The sequence below is a fragment of the Echinops telfairi genome, unplaced genomic scaffold (assembly GCF_000313985.2).
Source record: "Echinops telfairi isolate 266 unplaced genomic scaffold, ASM31398v2 ScPeMD7_5592;HRSCAF=6446, whole genome shotgun sequence".
Lineage (NCBI taxonomy): Eukaryota > Metazoa > Chordata > Mammalia > Afrosoricida > Tenrecidae > Echinops > Echinops telfairi.
In genome coordinates this window covers 45082606-45091992 of record NW_022109491.1, presented here as the reverse complement: position 1 = coordinate 45091992, position 9387 = coordinate 45082606, and the positions used below count along the sequence as shown (strand labels likewise).

General features: G+C 42.8%; 1 protein-coding gene across 1 annotated transcript in view; it reads left to right on the top strand.

Annotated features, from left to right (window-relative positions):
• The window catches only part of OVOL2 (ovo like zinc finger 2), a 42118-nt gene that overhangs the window by 20151 nt on the left and 12580 nt on the right, over window positions 1-9387 (top strand). The window contains exon 3 of the mRNA XM_004697811.2: window positions 5946-6135. Within this exon, the coding sequence (XP_004697868.1) occupies window positions 5946-6135 (190 nt within the window). The remainder of the gene's footprint in view (window positions 1-5945; window positions 6136-9387) is intronic.

Sequence of the window (9387 nt, the reverse complement as noted above, 5' to 3'; positions counted from 1 at the left end):
GAGGCAGGAATTTAGGCAGGGCCTTACAGGTTTTGCAAATGAAAGACTAGGAAGCAGCCAAGTTCGGCTCAGGCTGAGGCTAAGGCCTTAAAGGCCACCGGCTCCCAACACAAAACCACCGATTACTCCGAAGGAGAAAGATGGGCTTTTTACTCTCGTAAAAAGTTAGTCTCAGAAACTCACAGGGGCAAATCTGCCGTGTCATAGGATTGCTATCAGTTGCAATCAACTCGATGGTAGTATGGTTTTTTCAATGTAGTAATTATTAGATGCCTTTACATCAGTCTGCACTCATAGCAACCCTATGCACAACAGAATCAAACATTTCCTAGTCCTGCACCCTCCTCACCATTGATACAGCCACTGTGTCAATTGATCTGACTGAAGGTCTTCCCCCGGTTTAATGACCCTCCTCTGTCCCCCTATGCTGTAGGTCCCATTTAAATGAACTTTTCTTATTTAATTCCTCGATAATCTCAAGAGGCAGATATCGTTATTATCTACATTTTACAGGTGATGAAATTAAGGTGTAGAGAGTATAAGTAACCTGTCTACATCACACAGTCTTTAAGAGTTGGAGAGTGATTAGAAATGAGCATGTTGGAAAACATGTTCTTACATTGTCTCTTATTATATTTCTGAAGAGACCTTCTGCTACCCTTGTATTGTGTTAGGATAATAAGTGACATTCTACATTGCACAACTGGCCAGGTCTAGGTTTTTCATGGGATCCATCAGCATTTCTTTTCTTGTTTCCTTCCGCATTTTTTGTCTTTCTACTCCACTGTTATTTGCAACTAAGATGACTGCTTTAGCCTCTGTTTGATCTAGGTAAGATTGGTTAACACTGTTTTGAACTTGTAGAATGTTGTATCTAAATGTGTGGCCTCCCACTCATTTAGGAACTAGGCTGTTATGTAGAAATGATGACCAGGGCCCTAGCTCAGGGCCACCCATGTGTAACAGAATAAAATGTGGCCCAACCCAGCACCATCACTATAATTGACAGTGGTTCAAATGATAAATGTGGTCCAATGAGTAGACATATAATCCAGAGAGGGAAAATCTCATTGAGATTCCTTTAGTCATCTCTCTAACAAACTGTTTGGTAACCAGTTTCGACTTGAATTTTTATGATGGTGTTGGGATGGAGGCCAAACTGATGATGCCTCCTGGGGGCGTGTGGCCTTCTTGTAAGTAGAAAAACAGGGAATCAATCTCTCTCTCTCTCTTCTTTGCCTTCCTGTTTGCTGGGACTCTGCCTCCAGGGGTGGCTCCCTGGGCTGCATGACCCTTAGCGCGGTCGGCGCCCTGCCATGTTTCCAACAACCTTGGGTACATGAGACTGCACCCACCATCTTGGGACCGCCCTGCATCTTGCTTCACCTTTCTGCATTATCAGCCTGCCATGACATGTGGCTGAAGAGGGCCTTGACTTGTACCAGACTTTCGGTCTTGAGTTGGACTAGGCTGGAATGATTCTTGACCTAACATTACTTTTTGATAGAAGGCTCTTTCCTGGACACATCTGAGTAGTCCTGGATTTGTCTCTCTAGACAACCTGGCCTAACACATTATGGTGCCAGGGGAGTGGGCTACTAGAGAAAACAAATCATGAAGATGGAGAGTGGAGGCTTATCTGACCTCTGCCTCGTGGTAAGTGGGTGGAATTGGACTTTCCTTCTCCCTGGGGCCCCCGATGTGGCCACGTGGTGCACTTAGTTATTGTCTGAAAGGGGCAGTGAAACTTCTGATTCTCAGAGCCACTTTTGGTTATTCCTACCTGAAATGGTGAAAATGAACATAATGGATGTCAAATTGAAGCTGAGAGGAGGGAAATGCCTCTTGAGCTTTCCTCAGCCCTTGCTGCGAGGTCAAAATTGCTTCCAGAAGGCCGGCCCCAGTTTGATCCTACCAGGGGCAGAAGGCCATACTGCATACAAACGGGATAGCTTAAAGAAGAGAGTATTGAATTTAACTGATTTAAGGGTTGTGTTCAGCATCTGGATGTACAAGGGTCATGTTGATTTCTCCTGCTTGCTATTATTGACATAATGTGATGGAAATGAATCTTATTTTTAGAGAGAACTTGTAAGCCCACCACCACCACTAGACTAAGATGAATCAGGAAAGAAAGCCTGACAATCCATCCAAACAAATCAGCCAGTGAAAATGCTGTGGATCACAATGGTCTGGTTCCAATGTGCATGGGGTTTTCTGGAACCAGAGACCTCTAGGGATCAAACAACCTCTCACTGACTTTTGGCCTTGGGAAGCTCCGACTACTCAGTTTGCCAAGACATGGGCCGTATTTGGTCTTTGCATGTCCTTCAAGGAAGGAGATGATCCAGAAAGGGGACTTCCAGACAGAGAGGACACTGGGAGTGCACTGTGGCAGGAAGAACCCTGGGTACAGCGGGATTCTCCTCAGGCTATACGGCCAGCCATAGCACTTTAGGGGAGCCAGCGCAGGAATGCTACAACTTTAGAATGTGAGTCAGCCAGAGGTTGTCATACTCAACTCCTGGGGCTATCCTCCTTTACTTTCATTTAGCAATTTCTCATCCTTTTAATCGATTATTGGGGTCACCAAGATAGACCCTGTGATATTTTCATAATTTCAAGTCAAGTTGAAGAAAAGTGTAGGGGTGGAGTTTAGCCTGTCCATGAGTTACAGCCTGATGGAGACTCCTTGTGAACATGGCCTTCTCATAAGGAGGGCCCTGGGAACTCCCCTCTTCCCTTCTCTCCCTTCACCTTCCTGCTGGCAGATCCTGGTTACTGACAGTCCTGGAGATGCATCCACCGCTGTTGGATCCAGAGGACTTGGCACCCACCATCCGGTGATGTTCCTGCATTCTGCATCATTGCCTGTGGCTCCATGAATCTGAAGAGGGACTTATGGGATAGTATCAAACTTATGGACTTGAGTTGGACTGGGCTGGGATGTTTTCTCGATATATAACTACTTCTTGATAGAAAGCTCTTTTTTACACATACAGTATATGAGTGTCTGGATTTGTTTCTCTAATCAACCCGGCCTGCTTTTCTCATTAACTTCCTCCTTTCTCTGCCTTCCCTCAGGCTCAATTAGTAAGACAAAACCAGCATACTTCCCCCTTGATCACTGGTCATTTTCCCTCCCTCCCTTATCTGACTGAGGAATTCACTTTCTCTGAAAATGTTTTTCTTAGCATTTCATGTTTAGGATAGCTACCCCTTGAGGTGACTCTATTGCAGACTGGAATTCTTGGAGGTCTGTGGTGCATTAACATGTCTGCTCCTCCGGTAGACTGTGGCAGAATCTTGGGGACAAGCCATCCCTGGGTACTATCCTACTGCAGCTACTATGCACATAGGGCCCGGCACTTAGCAACCAGGAGCTGCTGGGTCAATTCCAGCTCATAGCAACCCCATTAGTGGCAGAGTAAACTGTGATCCACGGGGTTTTCAAGGAATTAAAAACAAAACAAAACCAGCAAGCCTTTCTTCTGAGGTACCTCTAGGTGTTTCTGAACCCCCAACCTTTTAGCTAGCCAGTGACAATGCTAACCATTTATACACCCAGGGACTTCTGTCACGGATCAGGTTGCATTTGGAGGGTACAAAGAATAATGGACGTGGGTCTTAGAGGAGAGTCAGGACCATTGTGGAGAAAGGTATCACAGGCTGGGAGAAAGTTCCACAAAAGTACCAACTCTTTATGCTAGTGATGATTTTTTTTTTTTTGGTTATACATGTTTAATTTTCAATACATGTTTATTTTGCAGAAAGAAGTTCATGATTTGAAAATACAATTAAAGGCCATTGTGACAAGTGAACAGCATTATTCAGAACAGGTTAAAGATCTGAAATCTGAGCTTGAAAATGAGAAGTATGTTTCTGTCTGTCTATAAATAGCCTGTGTCCAATTTATAAGCTTTCCATTAGTAAATAATAAGTAAATTATGTTTAATATTTATTGGAGTGGACTTACAGTTTTTATTCCTAATTTAAGATTAAAATAATTTACCAGCTTTATTGCTAAGTATGTATAACTGACATCCAAAGAGTACATCACAAAGTTGGGAACTGCTTTTAAAAGAACAATATATTACTTTTATTAGAGATACTTAGTTCATAATAGGAATAATAATTTATAGTTGTCTCAGCTAGTGATGTTTTTATGAAAATAATTTTTAGGCCTTTTTGATGAATAGAAATTTTTGTGTAGGTGTGTGATCCAAGAGGGTTTTTATAAAGGATAGAGGAAGTTTCAGGTTTCACAGTTAACTGAACATGGAACTGCAGAGAGAGAGAGAGAGAGAGAGAGGCCCCGAGTGGAAGGCAGAGGAGAAGCGGGAAAGAGAGTGTGAATAGAATCTTGACCAAGGAATTGGATCAATTTCCTTTTGAAGGATTTGATTTTATAATTAGAAAACCTTTGCATATTTCAGATATGGTATTATATTCATCGCATAGTTGGTTTCAGTTTTCTTCCTTGGCAGTAGAAAATGTAGTTGAGAGATCACTGGGCTCAGAGTCCAGAGATCAGGGTTTGGTCGTGGCTATGCTGATAATGAAACTGTGTTCCTAACCAAGGCAGTTCCCCAAAGGACAACCATGCCCTTTGTTCGGGATTTTTGGATAAGGAATTGCAATGTGGCTCAGCTAGGCCACAGTTCTGATCTTGGTGGCACTGGCTGGGAGCAGGACCGGGAAGTGTTTCATGCTGTTACACCCATCTTTGCTATGCGTCTGAGCTGACTTGACAGCATCCAACCACGACAATACCAACTCTCCCAGCTGTGGCAACACGGGGCCAGGGTGAAAGGTCCAGCGAGGCCTCTCGGTGTTCCTCCTTCTCCTTGGCTCGCTTGGGTTCCTTGGACTTCTTACTTGGGAGCTGGCTCCAAGAGGCGGAAGTGGAAACTGCAAGGCTTCAACCTGGGAATAACAAGCCATTGCTGCATTGTTTTGGTTCAAGCAGTCACAAAAACAAGGGGAAGAGGAAGTGGTCGCAATCTCTTGATGGATGGGCAACAAACAAGGTATACGGAAGAATTTCTTGTGACATGGTTTCATGAAGTCATCAGGGCCCTAACCCCCTGGGGTTTTTTTGGTTCATTTTTCCTCAACACTGGTTTCACCTCATGGTCAAGATGTCTGTTAGGGGTCTTGCTAGCCAGAAGAAAGGAAGGGAGAGGGAAGGCATGGAGACCACCCCCACCCCCACCCCCACCCCTCCACCTTTGGCAAATTTGTTAGTTGTTATTGAGTTGGCTCTAATTCCTGAGTTATGTATTATAGAATGAAGCATTGTCTGGTCCTGTACAACGTTCATGATGATGATGATGTCTGAACCCATTGTTGTGGCCAATGTATACTTTGAGTATTTTCCAGCCTAGGAGACTCATCATTCTAGCACTGTATTGCACAATAATCTGTTGTCATCCATAGGATTTTTGCTGGCTAATTTTTGGAAGTGGGTTGCCAGACCTTTCTTCCTACCCTCTCTTACTCTGGAAGCTCCACTGCAACTTCTCTATCATGGGTAACCATACTGATATTTAAAATACCAGTGCCATAGCTTCCAGCATCATAGCAACATGGCAAGCTATCACAATGTGACAAACTGACAAGCAGCTGTGGACTTCCCCTTAGAGGTAGGGTCACATGGCCATTCATTGCTATAAGACTAGAAAAATCATTATTTAGCTACATGTAATGTACTCAACTAAATATCAGAAGTCTTTCATTAGGAATAAGAGAAGAATGGTGATTGAAAGGAACTGTCCGTTTTTATTTCACCTTTCTCAAAGCCGCAAGCTCCTTGTCATTTTTAGAAACCATAGTCTGGCCACCCTAGAGGCACAGGGATGTAGGCTCCTGGAGTGGGCCTTGAGTGGTCGTGGTTCCTCTCCAGCAGGTCCTGGCTCCTCACAGCTTCTCTCTTTTTCTCCCAGTATACAACAGGCTTATGCGATGACTCGGTGGTTCACAGCTGTGACCTTTGTGGAAAGTGCTTTCGCCTTCAACGCATGCTCAACCGGCACCTCAAGTGCCACAACCAGGTGAAACGGCACCTGTGCACCTTCTGTGGCAAGGGCTTCAACGACACCTTTGACCTGAAGAGACACATCCGCACGCACACAGGTGAGAGAGTGGTTATTTCTCTTGCCAAGACTTCTTGTTCCTTTCCAGCCAAAAAAATCAGCAATGGGCATGTAGTAGTGTAGTATTTTGAAAAGATCACTGGGGAGGACATTAGTGGCCAACCCAGCTGGATTTAACGACTAATTCTCCATCAATCCACTTACTGTCTATAGATTCACCCACCCTAAATTTCATATTCTGAAAAACATGCAAAAACAAAGAAACAACAAAAGATATCTAACCACAAAATAGAGGGGGGAAACCTTAATTAGAAAAAGAAAGCAGAAAACATTAAAATCTAGAACAACTTTAAAATAGGTCCAAAGGGTAGTCAAATGATAAGGTGTTAAAGTTTAATCTAATTACATCTGCCATACGCCACTTTCCAGTGTACTCTGATGATAGCAAGGCTGTTTACATCCCTGATCTATGGTTAAATGGAATTCACAGGAGGCTTAATCCACATGTATTTCCCTTTACTTAAAAAAATTGATATAACTTTAAATGAGTCAAGAGGGACCAAATAGATGTTACATTTTAATGACTCTATCTACTGTAATCACCTCTATCATACTCTCTATCTGACAGCAAGGCGATTTATACCCCTCCACTATGGTCAGAGGAGATTCACCAGAGGCTTAATCTATGTGTGGATTATGCAAAAGGCTTTTGGACTGCTACTTTTATCCATAGCTATCTGCAAACCAGGTGGTCACAATTAAAGCTCTGATATGATTCTTCCTTCAAATTTGGGGTATATTATTTCCCATCCTTGGATCACACAGGCTGGTGTGCTTTTTCGATGTAGACTTATTTGATGCCTCACTTAGATGGCTGCTTTTTTAAGACAAACCGCTAAAACCATAGATGCTAATCTTTCTGATAGCTGGGCACCATCAAGTTTCTTCATCACACTTTACTATGGCACTCAAATATTCAATGATCAATTCGTGAAAGTGAGTATCAAGCAGGGCCAATGCCATAAGAACTAATTGTTCTTAGATTGGGGCTAGAATTAATTGCAAGCCCAATATCCATTCATATGTCCATGGTTCATATATGTCTCTGGTTCACTTAGAGACATCATTGTCATTTTATGTTAGAGAACATTATCAATCATCTCCCTGGGGAATAAGTTAACTCTATTGATTATGTCATTGATTTAGCCAATAGTACAGAATTTAAAACACAGTTAAGAAAATAAGATTATAGGCCTGGTAGGGCTTGGTCAAGGGTAATGTAACTGAAAGGAATTACTGAAACCCAAATGAAGACTGAGCATGATAATGGGACAAAATGAAAGTAAAAGGAAATAGAGGAAAGAACTAGGAGGCAAAGGGCATTTATAGAGGTTTAAATAAAGGCATGTGCATATGTAAATATATTTATGAGGATGGGGAAATACATCTATGTGCATATATTTATAGGTTTAGTATTAAGGTAGCAGATGGACATGGGGCCTCCACTCAAGTACTGCCTCAATGCAAGAATACTTTGTTTTATTAAACTGGCATTCTATGATGCTCACCTTCCCGATGTGATTGCTGAAGACAAAGCAGGTGCATAAGCAAATGTGGTGAAGAAAGCTGATGGTGCCTGGCTATCAAAAGATATAGCGTCTAGGGTCTTAAAGACTTGAAGGTAAACAAGTGGCCATCTAACTTAGAAGCAACAAAACCCACATGAAAGAAGCATGCCAGCCTGAGTGAACACGAGGTGCCAAAGGGATCAGTTATCAGGCATCAAAGAACAAAAAATCATATCATTGTGGGCTCACCTTCCCGATGTGATTGCTGAAGACAAAGCAGGTGCATAAGCAAATGTGGTGAAGAAAGCTGATGGTGCCCGGGTATCAAAAGATATAGTGTCTGGGGTCTTAAAGGCTTGAAGGCAAACAAGCGGCCATCTAGATGAGAAGCAACAAAGCCCACATGGAAGAAGCACACCAGCCTATGTGATCACAAAGTGTCGAAGGGATCAGTTATCAGGCATCAAAGAACAAAAATTAAAATCATTGTGAATGAAAGAGAGTGCAGACTGGGGACCCAAGACCCAACTGTAGGCAATTGGACATCCCCTTACAGAAGGGCTGTGGGGAGGAGATGAGCCAGTCAGGGTGCAGTATAGCAATGATGAAACATACAACTTTCTTCTCGTTCCTAAATACTTCCTCCCCCACCCCACTATCATGATCCCAATTCTACCTTACAAATCTGGCTAGACAAGAAGATGTACACTGGTACAGATAGCAACTGGAAACACAGGTAATCCAGGACAGATGATATCTTCAGGACCAGTGGTGAAATTGATGATACCAGGAGGGTACAGAGAGGGTGGGGTGGAAAGGGAGAACCAATTACAAGGATCTACATGTAACCTCCTCCCTGGGGGATGGGCAACCAAAAAGTGGGTGAAGGCAGACGTCGGACAGTGTAAGATATGACAAAATAATAATAACTTATAAATTATCAAGGGTTCATGAGGGAGGAGGAGCGGGGAGGGAGGGTATAAATGAGGAGCTGATACCCAGGACTCAAGTAGAAAGCAAATGTTTTGAGAATGATGATGGCAACAGATGTACAAATGTGTTTGACACAATGGATGTATGTATGGATTGTGATAAGAGTTGTACGAGCTCCCAATAAAGTGATTTTTAAAAAAGAAAAAGAAAATAAGATTATACAAATATAACCTGGTTTGTACAGATTAAAATCTTAAGTGACTGGACACTATTTACACAAACAATGAGACTTGGCAATAAGGTAACACTTTCAATAGTATTCATTGACAGCGCCAAAACCAGGCCTACCAGATTAATGCATATTTTAATAAACCAAGGAGGGCATTAAAATATTAAGTGCATGGTAGTCCTGGGTCACTATCTATTAGACACCAAGGCAAGAGATCCAAGGGAAAGTCTGACAACCCCCAGTTCTATACCCTTGGTATAGCAGCCATCTGCTTCTTCTCACTATGAAGTTTTGGCTTCATGTCCAAGGGCTACAGGTGAGTTTGCAGTAGAGCCCTGTTCACTTAGTGGGGTTTCCATCTAGTCCTTCTGGTCTAAGAAGAATGGTATGTGCCTCAACAAAACAGGATCTAAAATCCCAGTAGTCTATAGTACTTGCCTTGGTTCACCAAGGACTGAATAGAAAGTAGGTCAAAGGTGTCTAATTGGGAACAGTAGTAGGCATCGTCTCCTCTTGAGTTGTTGGGTGGAGTGCTCTGTGTATGTTTAGGAGGTCAAACTGC